Source organism: Anser anser, assembly GCF_964211835.1.
Source record: "Anser anser genome assembly, chromosome: 2".
NCBI lineage: Eukaryota > Metazoa > Chordata > Aves > Anseriformes > Anatidae > Anser > Anser anser.
Window position 1 is genome coordinate 108,108,108 of NC_139721.1, and position 21,182 is coordinate 108,129,289.

At 39.0% G+C, this 21,182-nt stretch overlaps 1 protein-coding gene across 17 annotated transcripts in view; it reads left to right on the forward strand.

Moving 5' to 3' along the window:
• LOC310894376 (nuclear pore complex protein Nup153-like) overlaps window positions 1–21,182 on the forward strand; it is a 174,376-nt gene that overhangs the window by 3,285 nt on the left and 149,909 nt on the right. For 11 of the 17 annotated variants that reach the window (XM_083824387.1, XM_083824378.1, XM_083824391.1 and 8 more), the window contains exons 2-15: window positions 1,013–1,226; window positions 3,345–3,593; window positions 4,797–4,936; window positions 5,019–5,141; window positions 7,375–7,485; window positions 7,762–7,815; window positions 10,620–10,778; window positions 11,878–11,930; window positions 14,612–14,738; window positions 16,364–16,837; window positions 18,089–18,181; window positions 18,417–18,507; window positions 18,849–18,970; window positions 20,507–21,119. In XM_083824387.1, the coding sequence (XP_083680513.1) occupies window positions 1,013–1,226; window positions 3,345–3,593; window positions 4,797–4,936; window positions 5,019–5,141; window positions 7,375–7,485; window positions 7,762–7,815; window positions 10,620–10,778; window positions 11,878–11,930; window positions 14,612–14,738; window positions 16,364–16,837; window positions 18,089–18,181; window positions 18,417–18,507; window positions 18,849–18,970; window positions 20,507–20,938 (2,442 nt within the window). In that variant the 3' untranslated portion in view covers window positions 20,939–21,119. The other 6 variants (XM_083824382.1, XM_083824381.1, XM_083824384.1 and 3 more) reach the window with 6 other exon arrangements.

The following is a 21,182-nucleotide window of genomic DNA, read 5'->3' on the forward strand; positions in this document are numbered from 1 at the left end:
CTTTAGTCGATAAGTCGATTCTTAGAAATACTTAAATAGATGTGTTTTGTGTGCTTCTGATCGTAATTACAGCCCACCAAACCCTCTGTCTCTTACCATTAAGCTCTGAAGGTGCCTGGGCACTGTAGACAGTATAGTTAGCAGCTTCAAAGTTCCTGGGAACTAGTCCTGGATCTAATTTACTTTTTTTTTTTCCCCCTGCCTGCAGGAGGGATGATTAGCAGGATGCCTAGCTAATGATTGTCAGCTTTCTGGATATTAATTTTTATTATTAATTTTTATTATTAATTATATTCATTTATATTAATGTATCTTTTATTTAACCGTAGTTCCTGGGGCTTTCGGTCAGGTGGGAATTCTCCGATCGTACCCGATGTATGCCGCAGAGTCAGTCTTCTACAAAATACAGCAACAGCTTTAGAAGGCTCTTGCAAGAGGAGGTGCTGGTGCTATAGCTATAGCTGTGTTTCTTCCAGGACATCTTCTGGGTTAGCCTGACTGTTGAGAGCAGAACTGTTTTTTGTGCGTATAGTCACTGCAATTCAGCATTACTAAAATTGAAAATATTTAGATTCACTGATTTTAATGGGTAGTATGGTCCTGACTGTCGCAGTAGATAATTGCTGAACTTCTGGTTTAGTTGGTTTTCACGTGAGGGTGCGAAGAGGAAGAGTCCTGGAACAAGTCTGTAGGTCAGGAGCTGTTCAGGCGTAGAGTTTCCTGATAGCCTTGCAGATTGACGACCTGCTGGTGAATTTTGGCAGAGGTTTCAGAACTTTGAACCTTGCCAAGGTCACTTGGAAGTACAGAAAGTGATAGGTAGTTGTAAATCAATCTTAGGTGAATTTTAGGTTTACCAGAAGTGTAGCGATCCTATGCCAGGGATCAACCTCGTCGTCGTCTTCTGAATATTTGCTGTATAATATCTGTCTTCAAGGTCCGTGGAAGGTGGTATCCCAGCATATGCTGTTGACTGTGTTTCTGTAATTAAACAAGTGTTTTTTCTTTCAAGCAGGGAATAATTAGCAGAATGACAGAAACGGTGAAAAATATTGTACCGGCCTGGCTGCAGAAGTATTTCAATAAGCGTGAGGAGGAGTGTGTAGACAGAAATGAATCTGCAAACCAGGAGGAGACTCCGGTAAACTATCACCTCGATTATGCAGATGAAGATACCATAATCGATGAGAGATTCACGCCTGAACCAGCAAGAATTAGTAGACGAGGTATGTGAAAAATCATTTGGAATTCTGGCCATCTGTATTTATTCACAGATTTCTAGTTTTGAATCTGAATTTCAAAAGGAAATTGGAATGAGGGTTTTGACAGAATGAAAAAAAAACAAAAAAAGTCAAAACTGTTTGTGAAACCGTCTTAGCTTTAAACTGTATACACAGTTACGAAGCATACATCTTATGCTCTTGGAAGGCATCAGTTAACTTTAGGTACTCTATTAGCCAGGTGCTAAATGCTGAAAATCAGTCATTTGCAAGTGTGCTGGGTTGCATTTTCCATCTTTTAAAAGATATGGAATGAAAATCTGTCTAATTGCCTAAGGCAATTAAAAAAATTAATTTGTTTTGCAGTCTTCGAAACAAAAGACTAGATGCTAGAATGGCAGAGGAAAATTCCGTCTCGTGTCCCGACTTTGTTTGTTTTGTTTTGTTTTTTTTTGTTTTGGGCTTTGATCAATTTAGTAAAGTTCCTCGTTAACTTGATGGTGAACTGGGGAACTTGTGCACGGACGTGGTTTATGAGATTATTATCCTTAAAATATTCAATAACTTTAAGGTCTACGCGGGGGGAGGGGGTGTCTTTGAAAAGGTATTTGACCGTTGGCAACGAGGTTTGCAAGTCCTTTACCTCATGAAAGACTAATTTGTCTTATATCCAGTGCCTCTCACTGTTCCTGTAGTCCTGTTGTATAAATTTGCATCTATTCTTATTTGATTTTCTCTTAAATTAGCTGTTTTGGGGAAGTCAGCTTTTAATAAGTAAAGAAGTTTTGTCTGAGCGTGCGTAGGTAACCATAGATAATGTGGAAAGTCAGTTGCTTCTGTTGTTGGCAGAATCAAAAAATAAGGAGGAAATATCTTTGCCTCCAATCTCATCTAATTGTAAACAAGGAGATTGATGGCTTTCTGTGTAGCTGTAGCTTGGGAATGAGTTTGGAGAAAAGAATAGAGAAGGTCTTCGTGACTGAGGAACACATGTTGGCTTTCCTATGTAACTGCGTGAAAGGAGCTTTCAGTAAGAACAGCTGCACTGCAAGCTTGCTAACTCCAGGAGATCAGGAGCAGGTGGACACCCTGGAACCTTTTGCAGCTTATGTTGCTGTCCGTGGGTGTCGCTTACTATGCTTAAGAATAAGATTATTTTTTTTAATTATTACTACATTTTGAAACCAATGTGTTTCTTCAGTTCTGAGGTATCAGTGTGCTGGAGCCTATATTGGGTGGCCTTCCGCCTGAATACCTTTCTGTATCTCAAACGGTGCTGTCCTAAAAATCTGCTCATGGTTTGGAGAGCTAATTAGTGGTACTGCAGTGGTTATGAAGATTGAACTAACTAGTTTAAGCTTCAGTTCAAGTATCAAGAGGATAGTGGCTCAAAGTCATTTGAATTGCCCAGATTCCTGGGAGAGACAGTAGGCTTTCATCAGGCAAAATACCCATGAATAGTTCCATTCATTTAGCAAGATAGACTTCAAGGCCACCTATTCCAGGCCACTGGCATTGTTTGCAGACCCTTTGCTTCAAGAGGGAAAAATGCTCATCTGGTTACTTGGGTCAACATCCTTGTCCCTTGGGTCAAAATCCCAATAGTTAATGGGTAGGAGATGATGTTTTGCCTCTAACGTGAGCTGATATGGAAGAACTTGGGAAAAAAGTACTGCAAACGTTCATTTTCATGTTGTGTATTCAGATTAATGTAACCTTTGTTCCAATATTATGGAAGCTGCAGTGTTATCTGTAATTTACCGTGTAATCTCAAATTTTGTAAAGCTTATTGCAAGCTGTACATGGGAGAAGGAGTATATATGTTTGATTTAGTGAACGGCCAAGTCAGCGTTAGAGCATTTGAGCACGGGGTCAGAATGTGGTGTTGTAAAACCTCATAGTTAACTACTTCTGGATGCAACATTAATACTGTGTATCGCAAGCAGTGTTGTTGTTGTAGCCAGACAGTTAGATGCAACCCTATCTGGGTGAGGAAGAAGTTAAATTTGGCTTCTCTCTTTTTGCCTTAGAACTTGGCAATAGCATGGCTGTCGATAGGAAACAGGTTTTGGCTTCTGTGAGCTTGTCTATAGCAAAGCTAATTATCTCCCTGTTCTTGTCTAGAACCATCCACAAGTAGATCAGCACTGAACTTCCCAGTTGTGTTAACAAGGCCCTCTCTTCATCGGAGCCGTCTGAGTTACACCATGCTGGATTCTCCTGTCCCACCTTGTCAGCCCTCGACATCTTCTATATTTGGCATTGGCAGTCCTAGGCTGTCCTTCATAAAAGAAATAGAAGATTCTAACTCTCAACAAGACGATGATAACATCTCAACAACCAGTGATTCCTCCTCTAGAGCATCTGATGAAGGTGATTTTTGTGTTCTCTGTTTAATTGACTTTTTTTTTAATGTGAAGTACCTTGCGTTCTTTAATATTCCACATCACCTTAGTAAATAAAATAGGTGAATGTCAACTTTGGATGCGAGAATTAAATTGAATTTTTAGTGTTTTAGAAGTATATAATCCTATCACCTTTTTAATAGAAGCGTGCTTTGGAATACGTTTATGATACCCTGATGTTAGAAAGAGTCAATGCTGAAATACACACATTCAGCTAGGTTATATGTAAATTTTGAACTGGGACGGTAGGAAATCAGTCTGACTTGCCGTAGCTTGACAACTAGGCTGATTGTCTAGAAGGAAGAGTGGCTCAGAATATCTAACAGACAGCTGGTTAAATGTGAATAAGTGCAGGTGACAAATAGGAACACGAGATGTTTTCCTGTGTTTCAGCAAGAGAAGATAAAGAAACTACTCTGACATAAGCTATAGGCTGTTTTTTGACCTTTCTTGGTAGAAGGCTTCAGCTGTCAATACTTTCATGTCTTTTGCCAAATTCATTGAGGAAAGCACACCATTTTAAAATAAAAAATAAGCATCGTGTCGATGTAGGTTGGTACGTAGGTCTTCTCGCTGAAAGGGCGAACAGCAGGTTTGCAGCTTTTTCTAGTCCCCCATATAGACAGGGACTGACGTGTGCTCAGCAGGTTTTCCAGAGAACTTTTGTACAGCTGAGAGTAGAGTTGCTGGGCTTTAGCAATATAACCTGAGTGCACTAGAACTTTCTGGTGTGTCTTCGTAAAACATACATGGGCAGAAGATCGTTAACTCTTAGAGCAGCCTTTGGGGAATCTTCCAGGTTTAAAACCTGTGCGATTATGATCTGTGCTGGCCTCCAGCCTTTTACCAACACAGAAAAAAGCTTTGTCCGTACAAATGCACTGATGTTTATGCGGTCCTCTTTTATCTTAGCCTGAAGGAAAAAAATATCTGCATTGGAAGCACAGTATTAACTTGGTAAGATTGGTGAAAACTACTTGCAGCTCTGTGAACAGTTTTCAAGTTTGTAGGTGATACTTGGTTTTCAGTCTGTACGTGAAGTTGATCTATTTAAGGAAGCTGAAGTCATGCTTATTTTTCTGTATTGAAGAACTTGAATTAGTGTGATCTTTATTGTTAAAGTTCTGTACGTACGAGAGGCATTTACATCTAGCATACGTCATTTTGGCAGATGTTGCAGTTTTAAAAAATACTTCATCATCACTGCTCTGGCCCGCAGGAGCTGAAAGAACTCATTCCCTCTCGCAGCATTCTGCAGCTAGCTCTAAGAAACCTGCATTCGGTTTATCTGCTTTTGGAGGACTGTGTCCTGTAAGTACTGCACAGTATTTCTTTTAATCAGTTTGAATGTGTACCTGTTTTTCTATCCACCTATCGTACTGTGTTTCCGTAGGCACGTGGAAGCACATCTGTTTTTAAGCAAAACCAGCTTGGGTTTTCTCCATTTTACCCCGGAAAGACGGCCTATGGTGGTGCAGCTGTAAGATCAAGGCAGCAAAGAACGGAACCTTATCGGGTATGACAAAAGTAGTGTAGTATTAGTAGTCAAATGTAGTAGTCAAACCTGGCTAATATTTATCTGTGGATCTTCTTTTCCAAGCATGCCTACATTCATGCTATGGATATGTTGTATAAACCTGCAGTCTTTGAAAATATCTAAAATCAACTTTGCTGATCCTTTGTTCTTCTGTTACACAGAGGCATGAAGGACTAAATGCAGTCTCAAGATAAGCAGTAATATGCTTTCTGTTTTGAACGATTCATATAGTTCTTGAAGAGAGTTATTTGCCCCCAAGAGTTCTTGGAAATAGCAAATAAAAACTGCTGACAACTCTGATTAGCTAGAGCTGAATCGAAAAGGAAAGTCAAATCAGGTTTGGTAGGAATGTATTTAAATGAAAGTGACTTTTATCGATAAATCAAAAGGAATTTTAAGAAAATGAAAACGCGGGTTTGCTGGCTCTGTTCTGACAGTCCATTTCATTTGCCCCCAAGAGTTCTTGGAAATAGCAAATAAAAACTGCTGACAACTCTGATTAGCTAGAGCTGAATCGAAAAGGAAAGTCAAATCAGGTTTGGTAGGAATGTATTTAAATGAAAGTGACTTTTATCGATAAATCAAAAGGAATTTTAAGAAAATGAAAACGCGGGTTTGCTGGCTCTGTTCTGACAGTCCATTTCATTTGCCCCCAAGAGTTCTTGGAAATAGCAAATAAAAACTGCTGACAACTCTGATTAGCTAGAGCTGAATCGAAAAGGAAAGTCAAATCAGGTTTGGTAGGAATGTATTTAAATGAAAGTGACTTTTATCGATAAATCAAAAGGAATTTTAAGAAAATGAAAACGCGGGTTTGCTGGCTCTGTTCTGACAGTCCATTTGTGCAACGGAAAAAGGGCAGTACAAGTACCTCACTTACGGGAAACCTTGAAACCTTGTGGTGCAAAGCTGGGAACCCTCTTTGGTCGGCTATTTTTGTTTTTTACAATATTACTGCATTATGGTAAAAAGAGGAACCAAAATACTAGGCTTTTAAAGGAGAGAGTAGCTTGCTTCTTGCTGCTTGCTGTGAATGACAGCAAGGTACTAGAGAGTCCAGCGAAGGGCCACCAAGATGATCAAGGGACTGGGAGCACCTCTCCTCTGAGGAGAGGCAGAGACTGCTGGGCCCGTTTAGCATGGAGGAGAGGAGGTTTGGGGGGATCTTATTGGTGTATATAAATACCTGAATGGATGGTGCAAAGAGCATAGAGAGCCATTGTGTTTTCAGCAGTGCCCAGTGCCAGGTCAAGAGGCAACAGGCACAAACTGAAACGTGAGGCTCTGTCTGAGCATCAGGAAATGCTTTTGCACTGTGCGGGTGATGGAGCCCTGGCACAGGTTGCCCGGAGAGGCTGTGGAGTCTCCCTCTTTGGAGGTCTTCAAGAGCTGACTTGACATGGTCCTGGGCAACCTGCTCGGGGTGGCCCTGCTTGAGCGGGGGGGTAGACCAGGCGATCTCTAGAGGTCACTTCCAACCTTAACCATTCTGTGGTTCTGTGAGTCTCACTTGTGTTTTTCTATGCTGCGTGGTCTGCTTCCTGTCTTCACATCGTGTGATAAGCACAGTGTGGTTATTTGAGGGGTTTAACCTGGGAAGAAAAAAAGTCACACCAAAGGAAGTTTTTGACTGATATTTGAAGTTGGGTGGTGCAAATAAACAGTTTACTTTTTCAGTGTAATGTTTAGATCTGTTACAGTTTAAATCAGATCTTTATCTTTTAAGACAAAGATTTGCAGCCAACTTTAATCTTGGGGGAAGGGAGGAAGCAAGAGAGAAGTAAAACTAGTTCCTGGTTATGATTGTATACACTGATTTTAAGATGGTACACTTAGACCATCGTGAAACTCTGAGGTCTGTGTTGTTACTGAAAATGCTTTCTGTACCACAAGCCTTTTCTTGAGTTCTGTTTCCCTGATTACTGCTTCGGAGGCCTTAGCAGTCCTAGCATCATCCGTCTTGACCTTTTACAAGTACGGAGTTCTTTTATTGCTCGTGCAACAAGCACGTGCAAGATGCACTGAGGCCCAAGGTAAACTTCATTAAACTCCGAATGTATTCTCTTCTTTATGGCTTAAACTCCCAGTGACTGCATTTTTCTCTGTCATCAGAATATATTGATTGTATCATCAGTGTAGCCTTGGGACGTAAAATACATGCCTCTTTAGCTCAGAATTGACCATTGTAACACTTAAAATGCTAATTTTTCAGGCACAAAGGAGAGCGAAAGCTAGACAAGAAACTGTGCGGTCCCGCGCTACCTTAAGTACCTCAGCACGGCGCATCTTGGAGGCAATGGAGAAGCTGTCAAGCCCTTTGTTGGTAAATAGCACTTCTTTTAATCTGTTTTTGCTTCATGTGTTTATAAAACTTAGTAAATGTGCCATCAAAGGATAAAGATAAAACTATTCTTCCTTACGTTGTGGCAGGTTTAATTTATTGCGCTGTTTTTTCAACAGGATGCTAAAAGAATGGCATCTGTTTTGCCGCTGTGTTGTGTAAGTTGACCGTGAACCCCCATATTTTTGTTGCAGGGAACCCTCTCTCTCAGGAAAAAAAAATTGCCCTCTAATAGTTATGCTTTTTTTTTTCCCTTAGCCTCCGGACATAGATAAACCGGATATTACTGACTTCCAGTCCAAACGAAGAAAGGTAAGAACCAATAATGTCTTAAGCTGAGGTAGATAACTTTTTCAATGCTTTATCACTATTAGAAAAATTTTCTCAAACCTCAGTGACAACATAGACATCAAATCAAGTTAATATTGGCATGTATCCACAATAGATGATGGGTTGTGAAGATTACTCAGGTTAAGAATTATGTTATCTTTGTAAGTTGAGAGCAACAACTCTAGAACACACCAAGTCGTTTTATCTTGTCCCCCAACTTGGGGTGAAGCTGCATATTAAAATTCCTGTTGAGGCAAGTTTTCTCTTGAAGAAATGATCACAAATAGAAAAATACTGATTGAGTGGTCATATAGACTTTGTACAGAATTCCGTGTTCATTCGGGCACAGAAAACTAGTTTTTGTGCTTTTTATCACCATTCAAAGTAAAGAGGAGGAAAATTGTTAATTTCCGACGCTATAAATCTTACGCTCCTAAATTCCTATTTGGAGGTAGCACAGAACTGGTGAGAATGCTGTGGTAAAGCATGATTTCCTTTCATTTTCTTTAAAAAATGAAAACTAGTCATCTTTTTTTGATGACTTTAGTTAGGGGTATCATTAAATTGCAAAACTGTACCAGGCACAATAGCTCTTGGTGTATTAAATGCCTAACTGGGGGAATTAATATTTTTCATTTTTACCTTTAAAACCAGCGATGAACCATCGTTGGAGTCTGATAAATTTTCCATAAAATTAAATGGGCATCTCTTTCTGCGAAAACATCTGTGTTTCCAGTATCAGTCTGAGTGTACAAATGACCACTTGTTAAGTGTATGGGCTTCTTAGGCTGGAAATCAAAGTGGACAGTAATACTGGTTGCTTATTGCTTTTAACTCTTTCAATCTCTGTATTGTTTAGCCAGCACAATCTCCATTTGGTAAAGTTCTAAAATGAATGTAGCAGCAACTGCTTAGTTTTTAGGGGGGTAGAGGTTTTTTTTTTTCTTTTTCTTTTCCGACGCTATAAATCTTAACGCTCCTAAATTCCTATTTGGAGGTAGCACAGAACTGGTGATAATGCTGTGGTAAAGCATGATTTCCTTTCATTTTCTTTAAAAAATGAAAACTAGTCATCTTTTTTTGACGACTTTAGTTAGGGGTATCCTTGGGCTTATTAAATTGCAAAACCCTTAAATGACCACTTGAAGATCAGGTGACTGAAGGAAATAACAAGATGTGCAAACTTTTCATCTTCTGTTCTAATGAGCAAAGGGGCAGTGTCTCAAGAAGTTTCTGTGCTAATTCCTTGATTGGATGGATGTATAATTAAGTTTACAATCACTTCAGAGTTTACAAACATCTCAGATTTCCTGGACCATCTTTTCACCATCTGCCAAATTACAAGGGCATGGAGAAGTGAAGTATATCATAAATATTATCCAAATAACTAAAACCAAATCTGGTGTGAATTCTCAGTTATATTATAGCAATACACCTGTGATAAGGCATTAAGAAAGATCTGCCAGATTTGCAACAGAGAGCCTGAAATTGTCAGCCACTAAATGAATGTTGCACGCAGCTGTCAGTGGGTGAAAGGAGATAGATTGTCTATTCATAATACTAGAATTCATAATGGTGGCGGGAGAAGGGTAGCCCGTGATGAGAAGCAATTATTTGCTGAGGAGACGATCGTGTGTTTTCCTGCTAAAGTGAACATGCGGTTGACGGAACACTTGTGCACTCGGGCTAAACTTCTGCAGTGGGTAGCAGTGATGTGGTATTTTTCTTATTTCAAGGAACTGTACCAGGCAGAATAGCTCTTGGTGTATTAAATGCCTAACTGGGGGAATTAATATTTTTCTTTTTTACCTTTAAAACCAGCAATGAACCGTCGTTCACTCGAAGTAGATTTGTGAACTTACATAAAACATGTCTTATTCAAGGTTTCAAACTGAATGTAATATTTTTTAGAAAGACGCATTTTTATATACTTTAGAGATAGTGTGAATCCTATTACTAAGAGCTGGGAGATACTGTGAAATTAAAGCTGCAGCGTAAACAAAAATTTCCTGTTGGTATTGATTTGAACAATAGCATGCTTCCTAAGACTGTATTTTCTGATCCTTAAGACCGCAGGCGGAGCCATCGGTAAATCTTGTAGCCTTTAGGGTTTGTTTTCTGTCTGACAGTTCAGTTAAGTCAGTTTTGCAGAACACGCAGTGGTCTGTGTTAAAAATTAACTCTGGTCTGTGAAAACGCTTTGAAAAGGGAAGTCAAACCCACTACTTGAAGTGCATCTAATGCACATGTAAAGCATTGGATCATATTTTAATGAATGAGATTATTGTAAGACTGACAAGTTGTTTTTTTTTTGAGTGTGTTCTATTATTTGTGTAACTTTGAAGGGGGAAAATGTAGGGAATGTGAAGCCCAGAAGCCTGTATAATTAGTTGCTTAACACTTCGAATGTTAAATTAATGAATTAAGCTACTAAAAAAAAAAATCACAGTGTGGGCAGAGGAAAAGATAGGAGCATATTCTAGGAACATGGGTTATTTTAATTATGGTAGCATGAATTATTTTGTCTATGAAGCTAACTGCCAAATTTTGAAATGGAATTCAGTCAGACTTTGGCTACTTATATATAGCTTTATGGATTTCGTTACTGGTTTTCTGGTGATTTCCCTCTACAAGTTGAACGGTCTTTAGAATTTTCAAATTGCGTTCACTGAGTGCCAAGACCGATGGGGGGAGGTTTATAGTTCTGTAATTTGTTTTCATCAATAAATATTGGAATTAATTTGGGTGGACGTAAGGATAAATTGATTGCTGTTTCCCTTTCAAAGCTGGAATCCCAGAATGCATTCCAGCCTCCACCTGTTAAGAGACTTGTGACACCAACGGTAAACCGTCAACCGATGCGTTATACGCGGTATTCTGAACCATCACCGACTTCAACTACTCAGTCCAGCAAAATTTGCCAGAGAGTAGACACAAAGTTCCAAGTGAGTACATTTTTGAGTCCTTATGTGCCTGTTTTTTTTTTCCAGTCTTGGAATGTTTCTCAAACCAATTGTTATCCTATCTTTGCAAAAAGTACTGATAGTATGTTTGAGGCGAGCTTTAAGGCAGTGGGAACCATTGTGAAATAGATTGAGCTTTTATGGATTTAATTCTGTTTTTGGAACACTCAGTGTCTTGTTGTTTTCACGATGTCATGATGTGCTATTGAGTCATCCTGTTGTCAGTGAAAGAATATTAAAAGACAGAAATGTTTTCCTTTTATATTCTCATGTATCCAAAGCTGTCACTGATGAAACATGCTCGTGTTGTGTGTAAACTATTCCAGGTGAGCTATGTGCTCCAAGTGAGAGTTCTGACAATGTGCTGAGTTATCGGTTTTGATTGCTTTGGAGTAGATGGAGTCTGATAAATTTTCCATAAAATTAAATGGGCATCTCTTTCTGCGAAAACATCTGTGTTTCCAGTATCAGTCTGAGTGTACAAATGACCACGTGTTAAGTGTATGGGCTTTTTAGGCTGGAAATCAAAGTGGACAGTAATACTGGTTGCTTATTGCTTTTAACTCTTTCAATCTCTGTACTGTTTAGCCAGCACAATCTCCATTTGGTAAAGTTCTAAAATGAATGTAGCAGCAACTGCTTAGTTTTTAGGGGGGTAGAGTTTTTTTTTTTTCTTGTTTGTTGATAAATGATAGAAAACAGAAAAGTATGTCCCTTTTACGGGGCTGGTAAACACAAGTTTTGATGAAAACTCTCCCCCCCACACACACAATTTTTGTCATTTTGTTTAAAATAATTACTTTCTTTGTTAGAGGATTTGACAATTTGATTTAGTGTTCTATCAGTTTGTCCTCAATGCTGAGTGAAGCAGTGATGCTTACTTTAGCCCCAAAATTTAACTGAACTGTACCCACAATGCTGAATTAGGGAACAACGTTAAGTAGGTGAGGTGTATTCAGTGCTATAAAATTAAAAATAAATAAATAAAATAAAAACCACAAAAAAACACATGAAGTGGTTGTTGGTACTTTGTGTATTCTGTACATATTCAGCTAAGTCTTGGACTAAACTTAACTTGCAGGGGATGAGAGAGAAGACTTTGCCTGCAGAACAGCGAGCAGAACCATCTGAAAGGTATGACATCTATTAATTTAAAACTTACTTGAAGGAAGAAAGAAATCTCCTTTTTCAGTACGGTCTGCACCTGAAAGGTGGTGACAGTTCTCAGTAAAAGGAATGGGAAATCCAATGAAAATTTTGTATTTTGAGGGAGCTGCAAAGTCTGGATTGTGTTTGAAGATCAATATAACTTTGAGAAAATTGTTGTTTTTATGAAAGGAAGGAAGATGAGCAAGAATAAAAGTACTGATACACCACTTTTTATCCCAAGTTTATCTTCTGAGTAGGATATGAAGATGGGAAACGAGGCACGTTATAATGCTGTATCCACAGAAAGGATCTTTGCTATTGGAGGCCTAATTTTTTCCTTCTACAGGAAATATGGCTCATTTTGTAGTTTGACTAAATCTGTAGTGTTACAAATTTCGCTTTGACAGATATTTCATGGTTTATAACTCAGTTTACTTATAACAAAATAATTTGTCCCTCCTAATGTTCCCTAGGGGAAAAGCTATTACTTTTAGCTATTTAATTGCTTGCAGTTTGAAAGCTCTGTCCTAATGGGATGATTCTTTCTGAAGCATTCTTTAGAAGGTGAAGTAGGGGAAGTGAGTTACAGTTCAGGAGGATGTTTATTGATGTGTTTTTTTCTTTATTTTTTAAGCAAAAACATGGAGGAAGATTTATGATTTATTATTCTTTTTTTTAATACTCCTTTCATGATGAAGTTAATTGTCTGCTTTGAGTTCACATGAAGACCATGTGTTCTTTAGAATCATTTGAGGCCAAATGCTAACTCATCTCTAAAATAAAAAAAATCCAGCAGAATTAATTGAATTTCTTCTTGAGGAGACTGCTTTGTGTTATACTGCTTTCTTGGTTTAGGTCAAATGAGTTATCCTCCAGATAATATTGATGGCTTTTCCTTCTGGGAAAATGGTGTTTTGGGTAATAATGCTTGAGTTAAGGGACTTTGCACTCGGTTTTTAGGGGGTTGCTCTTTTCAAAGAACAGTAGCAGGGAATTTTGTTGACTCTATGCTCATCTGCCAAGCAATTCTTATGTGACCATGGGCATTCTTTGGCTTGCAGAAAGAACTCAACACTTTGTTTTGGCATCTAAAAGTTGGACTTCACAACAACCACCTTTTTAGGGGTGGAAGCGACTGGCTTTAAGGTTCTGGTACAGGTGCAATCAGGTGCTGGGTTTTAATTATGTTTTTTTCAAACTGTTCTAAATTGTCTCTGTTAGAACTCCTTTCTACTTCTCCATTTAGGAAGGAGATACAGCAAACTCATACTGCTTTTGATTTCGTTCACAAAGTTTATTGCAGTGCCCTACCTTTTGTTTGTAGAGTAGGTAGTGGTGGTAGTGTTTTTTGTGATGCTGGTCTCTGTTGGGTGCCATGTTCTGGAGCAGGAGCACCACACTGATCTGCTGGCAAGAGTCCCTTTGGACAGTTGAGTTGGAATACTCAGTAAATCTCTGGCCCACCAATGCTATATATCTATGTGTGTGTGTGTGTGTGTATATATTTTAAACCTGAGTCCAATTGTAGATTAGACTTGCTTGAAGGCTGACAACTGTCTTTGCCCCCTTGAAGCTCACAGGTGTTAACAGAAAGAGGAATATGGGCTGTTATGGGCAAGCGATAGTTGTCTGAATGAAGATCTATTTTGATGTAAGACTTTTTTCAGAATTCTAATGGATTGACAGTTCGGATTAGAGAAAAGTCTGAGCATATGCCTTAGGGATCTGTCTTCCTCTATGCAGTTACAGTGCTAAGCAGGCTGTTGTCAAGTATTTGACAAGTTTAGACCAGTTCTCCTCCTCAGTATTGTGGGAGTTTGACCTGGTGTCTTCCAGTGCGATCTAATGCACTTTTGTACTGACTGACTGATTGGCTGCAAGATAAGCTTTGATGTCACAGTTTTTCCAGGCATACTTCATTTTCTTGCCATAGTACTTTTGTTAGAGTTATTCCCTATTTCACTTCTGGTTTGGGTTATTTTTTCCCCATTTGCTCTTGGATTAGGATACCTTTCTGGTTTTGAGCTAGGCTTTTTTAAGTACCAGAAAAATGCCTTTGTATGCCTTACAAAAGGGATCTGTATTCATGTCTGAAAAGACTTCTGGAATGTTGGCATACCCAAACACCTCTGCTGTTCCTGCTGATGGCCACATGAAAGCCAGAGCTGCTTCTGAAGCTTAGGCCATATTACCTTGCCACACAAGTCTGAGGCGTCCCTATTCTATCAGAGCTGTTGGCAGTGTTTCCCATGTGTATGTGTGCATATGTGCACTCTTTCTGTATTTTTGTGAGCTGTTCTTTTACATCCCTGCAAAAGATACATGTGCATCGCAGAATCAGAGAACCAGTCCTATTTAAAGGAAGCACTGGAAAATAACAATCTAAATCAGCTCTTCTATTTCAGGTCTTCTGGCTTAGTCATTGTTCCCGTGTGAACGGTGCACTTATGTATGTCCTTTTCATTGCTGCTGTTAATAAAGTTTTTCCTGTTTAGAACATCAAGTATTTACCAGCGTTTAGCAACTTGTGAGACAGCTTTAGTTTTTTTCTGATCAGCAGGTTTCAATTCTAGGACTAATAACAGCTCTAATATCTTGAAAAAACAATTTGGCTGGTAATTTTTTTTTCTCTTGTTTCCCCCAACTTCTGTACTGTCGTGTGCTAGCAATGTGACCAGCTACAAATTCAGTACTGCTGCGTCCAATGGTCTGTCTTCAGGAGTGAGTAGCGGAGGCGGCAAAATGAGAAGGGAAAGAGGAATACACTATTTATCAAGAGCTGTACAAGAACAGGTAAGTGACTCTTAAATTAATTGCTGTCACTGAGCTTACTGAAGTAACTAGCTAAGTGTGTCAGTTTTATTGCATCATAGTAAATTATAACAATACCGCTTTATTTTTGCATTGTTTTTGTTTTCTTGTGGGTTTCAGAGCAGGCTCCAATTGATTTCCTGTGTTTGAATACCTGAACTTTGCTTATGTAATTTTGAAATTTTTAATTCTCTTACCTTGGAGATTCTTCAAACTATAACATTTCTCGTTAGCAGTTGAATAAATGAGTCCTAAGAAGAGAAGTAATGTTTTGGTGAAGGTTTGTATAGTTTTTCTACAGGAATGATACTTGAAACGAGTGCCAAGTATAAAAAGAAAAAAAAAGCTTAATTTTTGGTTTCATATTTAAGTCGTACAGAAAGATACAGGCCAAGAGTGTGAAAAAGAGTAATAGAAGAGAGCATTCTGCATGTCTGCTAACGATGACTCAGTTTTTGATACTCACCAAACTCATTGTGAGAGAGTTTTTTTCTCATTTTAATAGGAAAAATCTATTCCATAAAACTATGACCATGAATATTCAGATTATTTTTTCTTTTATTGGATGTTATATAAGCTGCCTGTAAGTTAATTTAAGTATTTACGTTAACATTAAGTATTTAATTAATATGAAGTTAATATTAAGTATTTAAGTTAATTTAAGTTTCAAATCATTAAATGGGACTTCCGGATGATGCAATATAAAGAAATCGTAAACACTGTTGTTTATTCCTGTAACGCAAATAAAATAATGGTCCAAATATCAACAGTTCCATAAACTTTTCAAATCAAAACTGTGAAACAGATGTAAGCTACAGGATGCACTGAATATCAGTAGTACCAACTTACATCCCTGCCTAGTCATTTCTAAGTAGATCATGATAGTACTGTACAAATTTTGGTCAGATTTTCTATGCCATTTAAAACATAACTCATCCAATCTTAGTAATCAAATAAAGTAAGTGGCAGGGATGAAAATTGAAGTTGTTAAGAGGCTCTCTTCTGATTTTTATATTTGCATCCTGATACATGGTATAGACTGTATTTACCAGAACACAATCTTCAGTGCTGTTAGTCTGACTTTCTTTGGTGCTTTTTGTGTTTAGTTTGGTTGTTGAACCTACCTGCTTCTTTAAACATTACCTTTTTCCACGTTCACTGCTGTAATGACTTTAGAAACTTTGGCAGCTATCCTGCCTAATTTTGCAAGAGGAACACTTTCTCACTTGTCTTGAGAGTGTACTCTTAATTGAAGCCATGCGAGGGTAGTTAGAAAGGATAATGCTTCTCTAGAGCTTTGATGACTGAAGTATAGAAAAGAAAGAAAAAAAATGTGATCTGTGCGTCTCTGTTCTGCACAGGTTTTGAGTTAACTTTCAGTGTTCTTGCTGTACAGTTGTTGAATAGAGTATAATGTGGAAGCAGGCCTGCCATAAATTAAAATGACGTGGTAGACAGAGGTGGGGAGATCGGGATTTCTTCTGGAAACTTGCTTTCTCTTAATTTGTATGGATTTTTGTTCTATTTAATTTTGTTAATAAATTGGGTGCGATGGGGTGAGAAAGTAGTATGTCTTGTATAAGAAAAATTAAAATTTGCAACTTTAGGAAGTGGAGGAACCAGTGCTACCGAACATACCCCTACCCATCAGTGCTGCATCGCTGCCTCAGTTCAATTCTAGTTTCGTTGGTAGTAGCGCTGTCTCAGCGTCACCGAGCGCTGTTTCAACAGCAGCAATGAGCACGGCAACTCCAGCAGCTGCGACGGGCATGGCAAATCCATCAGAGGTGGAGGGCATGACAGATCCATCAGAGGTGGAGGGCATGACAGATCCATCGGAGGTGGAAGACTTGACAGATCTATCAGAGGAGGAGGTGGAGGACATGATATATACAACGGCGACGTCGGGCATAACGTGTTCAACAGTGCCCTCAGGCTTGACATATCCAATAATGGCGGCGGGCATGCCATATCTGCTGATGACAAAGGACAAGGCAAAGTCAACAGTGGCAACGACAAGCGTGGCAAATTCAACGGAGGCGGCAGGCATGGCAGATGCAGCAGCGACGGTGGCTGACAAGGTAAATCTTTATGCTATAAATAATGTTTACAATGAGTATACTGCTTTATTGCGAGTTGACTTTTTCTGTGGTGCTCATGAAACTAACAAATATTAGTTTCTACGCAGCTGAATGAATTGGGGTTGTATGCCAGTTTGGGGAAAAAGGCATAAATGTTTTGATTCTGCTTCTCTCAGTCTTAGAGCCTGCCAACTCCCATTTAACGTGATTGTATAACTGCTTCAAATGCTGTGGAAGTCTGGGGGGGAAGGGGGGTGTGAACTTCATGCCAAGTTATTTATAGTGGTTTTGGCAGGGGTAGAGTTAATTTTCTTCGTAGTAGATGATGCTAGATGATGCTGTGTTGCAGATTTGTGAGCAAAACAGTGTTGGTAAGGCACTGGTGTTTTAGCTGTTGCTGAGCAGTGCTTACACAGTGACAAGTCCTTTTCTGTGTCTCACGCTGCCCTGCCAGCGAGGAGGTCGGGGATGCACAAGAGGCTGGGAGGGCACTCAGCCAGGACAGCGGAGCCCAGAGGACCGAAGAGATATTCCACACCATTTAGCATCGTGCTCAGCAATAAATGCTGGGGGAAAGAAGGGGAAGGAGTGGGGAGTATGTACAGGGTTATGGCATTTGTCTTTCCAGGTAGCCATTACATGCGATGAGTCATTAATGCTACCTCAAATTTAACAACTTTACTTCTTTACTTCCAGTTCTTTTCCCTGTTCCATTTGGAGGGAGTGAGCGAGTGGCTGTGTGGTGCTTAGTTGCCTGCAATGGTTAAACCACAACTTTATTTAAGTTATTAAATTAGAGGTAACGTGGTCATATAAGCCTCACATAGAATGAGCCTAGGGTGCAATAATTGGCATATTATTGCAATAAAATAAACATTAATCTGTTCCAGAGTACTTGAAATATTTTTTGTACGGTTTGAAGTAGATGGCTGCTTTAACATGTTGAGGTGTTTGCTGAAGTTCTTGGAGTATCATTGGGCTGAGTTTGCCGTTCTTCAGCTTCCTGGCTTGCTTTTCCGTGCATTTAGACCTAAGTAGCATCTCCAGCTTTTCCTCTCAGTTTCTGGAATTTGGTTTTGAAGATATTGTCCTATACCCACTTGGAAACTTCCCTGTGTTTTATTATTACTTTTATCTGCAAAATAACTCAAACATCAGGTTTTTCGACGTCACTGCGGGACTTCTGTTGGGTAGTGAATTCAGGTAGTTGTTGCTCTTAAATATAAACCTTTAATTCTTTTGAAAATACAGATACAACCAACAAGTACTGTTAGCAGTCCTGAGTTCGCATATTCATCTCCAGTTGTGAAATCTACTGAGGCAGAAGTGCTACCTACGTCTTCTGTAAGTAAAATAATAAAGGAGCTTGACTTTTTTTCTTAGGCATTTAGTAGGCTGTTGCAGAACACTAAAGCAGAATCTGCCTTGATGGAGAAAAGTATGTAGGCTTCTGGCTTATAATTTGTCATTCAGCATGCGTGCTACAAATGTGAAGAGCAGCTTTCAGATTTGGTTTTGTGTGTGCATTCGATTGAAGTTCCTGTGGCTTGAGAATCTGAAAAACCTCTCTTGTTCATAGCAGATTGGGTTTACATTTAGTGTTCCCGTTGTAAAATCGGCAGAACTTTCTGGACCCAGTGGTACTCCAGTGACGCCCTTTCTTACCCTAGGTAACTGAAACTTTAGCACTTCAGATCTGAAGTGCTGATTTTCCTTTTTTTCTTTATTAAATCTTCAATCTGTCCTGTCTGCGCTTGCTAGCAATTCCAGGCAGTGTTGGACTTCTGCAGTATTTTTCCAGTGACAGATCTGCTTTTATAATTTTTTTTTTGTTTTGTTGCTTTTTGTTTTGCTTGTAATCATAAAGCATTGCAAAGTAAGTAGAATGTGTGAAGATTCTTATGTGAGAAGCATGAAAGCTGGAAATTCTTGTTTCTAACAAAAGTGAGTATAATCTGCTCTAACTAGGTCACATTGTGAAAGCTGTTTTTGTTTTCTTTTGTTTCAAAAGACACCACCACCTCAACCAACATCAACACACAGAAAGAGGAGGTCAAAGATTTTGCTGGTGGTCCCTTCACCACTGCCCACGTATTAAAGGAAGGAAGCGTCTTAGACGTTCTAAAAAATCCTGGAGAGATAATGAACTCCTTTTAAAAAGATGCTGCAAAAAATACGCTAGCATTTTTTATTAAAAAAAAAACCAACACACGACTTATGGTTAATAGAGTATCTGCTATAAATATGAATGTAGGAGAGCATTACATTAAGCGCTGCGTTTGTTAGGGTGCATCTGCCCCCTTCTATTCTAAGTGGTGTTTGTTGCTGGAAGTAAAACTGCAAGATGAAAAGCAGATGGGTTGCATCTCCTTTACGTGTTAGGATGTAATTGTAAATGAGGTACTAAGAGAATTAGCCAGATAATCGGTGTTTCATTTTAAGTAAATACAATTTGTGGAATTGAAAAGGAAATGTTTGTAAAACTCAACACTCCTGTCCCACCTTCAGCCCAGGTGAAGAAAGAATAGGAAAGAGCTTCAGTTCTAAATACATGGCGAAAGCTGCGAATCTTTGGGCCTTAGCTTACAATGGCTCCTGTGGATTAAAATTTAAACTGCAAACAGAAGTGGAGTGTTTTACGTTAAAAACCCTTTTCTGAATTTTGTTTTTAAGCAATTGCAATTGTTTTCAACAGTTTCATAAAGTGTGTCTGTGGAAAAGATATCTTTTAAGAAAAAGGGCTTTATTGAATTTGATCTTTTCCCAAAAGTCTTCTTCTAACTTACATACTTGTGAAGAAGGCAGCACATTTCTCTACTGGAAAGAGCTAAGTGAGAGAAAATACATTGTGCATTTTGTTTAAGGGAAGACCTCTGAGTGAAGTGACATTCACTTTCTTTATCGGTTTAAAAGAAGCAGAATCTAAATCCACATTGTTCAAAGACTTCATTTTTGACTAAAAAAAACCCAACAAACAAACCACAAAACAACTATGTTCAAGGTAGATTTACAAGCAACTTGAGCTGCTGTTTAAGATGCATTTCCTTTAGTCTTTCTGTATTAGTAGCTTGTCTTTTCTGTTAAAATTGCCACCTTTTAAATAAGGAGTTGTCCTGTGTCCGATGCATTTTGAAAAAGATTATAGAAAATTAGACAGTTGTTCAATTGTCTTGAGTTTTTATTATTTAATTAATATTCAGCATCTGTGGGAAAATACCGTTTGGATTGCTGCTCCGAGGACAAACTTCTGTACAGTTACTGGAGTAGATTTGAGTCATCTGCTACGGAAGGAGGAGCTTTAGAAATTTGATTCGATTGGGCATCGCGTCTTAATCAAATTGTATTATTTCCATTCCACGTTGGACTGTCAGATTTCAGTCAGCTACTGTCTGTTTGTACTTGTATCGACCAGTGAAAATGTTGATTTAAAGCTTGCTTGGAAACAGAGTTAAATGAAGCTTTAACGAAATGTTCTGTTGTGACCCAGTGCAGCAGATGAAATTTCATCCGTTTAGATAAGATTTCTGGGGACTTCCTGTTGCGCTCGGTCTGAATGTCTAGTTGTAACCATTGGCACCTGAGTTGAAATTTTTGCCCTCTAGTAAAGTCACTTAGTTACATGTAGTGAGGTGCTGCGCTAACAGGAAGACTTTTTTTTCTTGCTTCCTAGACTTTGGATTGTTGAAAACACGCTCTTCTACGTCTGCACAACCTACAACAAGCACAGTGGTTTATACTAGGCCTGCAATAACAACTTTTTCTGCAGGTAAAGAGACTTCTAAACAAGCATCGTACTGGCAATCTGATACATGTGACCCTTTTCTGCAAAACAAAGACATAAAGGACAAATGTGTAACTTGTCAAGCTACTAAAGCGTCAACAGTTGAGAGTATGAAACAGACAGTAAGTTCAAGTCAATGCGACACCTCAAAGCCAGCAGCGCCCCCAGCAGGGATGCTGGGCTTTGGAGACAAATTCAAAACAGTACCTGGAACGTGGGATTGCGATACATGTCTTGTCCAAAACAAACCGGAAGCTACAAAATGTATAGCATGTGAGACACCAAAACCTGGAACGGGAGTAATGCCTGCTCTGACATGACCAGTGGTCACAGACAGCTCGGTGACAGTGACATCCTCCTCGAGCAGCACTGACACAACAGCCACTCTGGGCTTTGGAGACAAATTTAAGAAGGCGAAAGGCTCTTGGGACTGTGGAATATGCCTTGTACCAAATAAGACGGAAGATAACAAATGTGTAGCCTGTCAGTCTGAGAAACCAGGTATGGTCCTTTTTTTCCTGTTGTTTCCATCCTAGCCTCTGTGAATCTTGTACAGAATAAAAG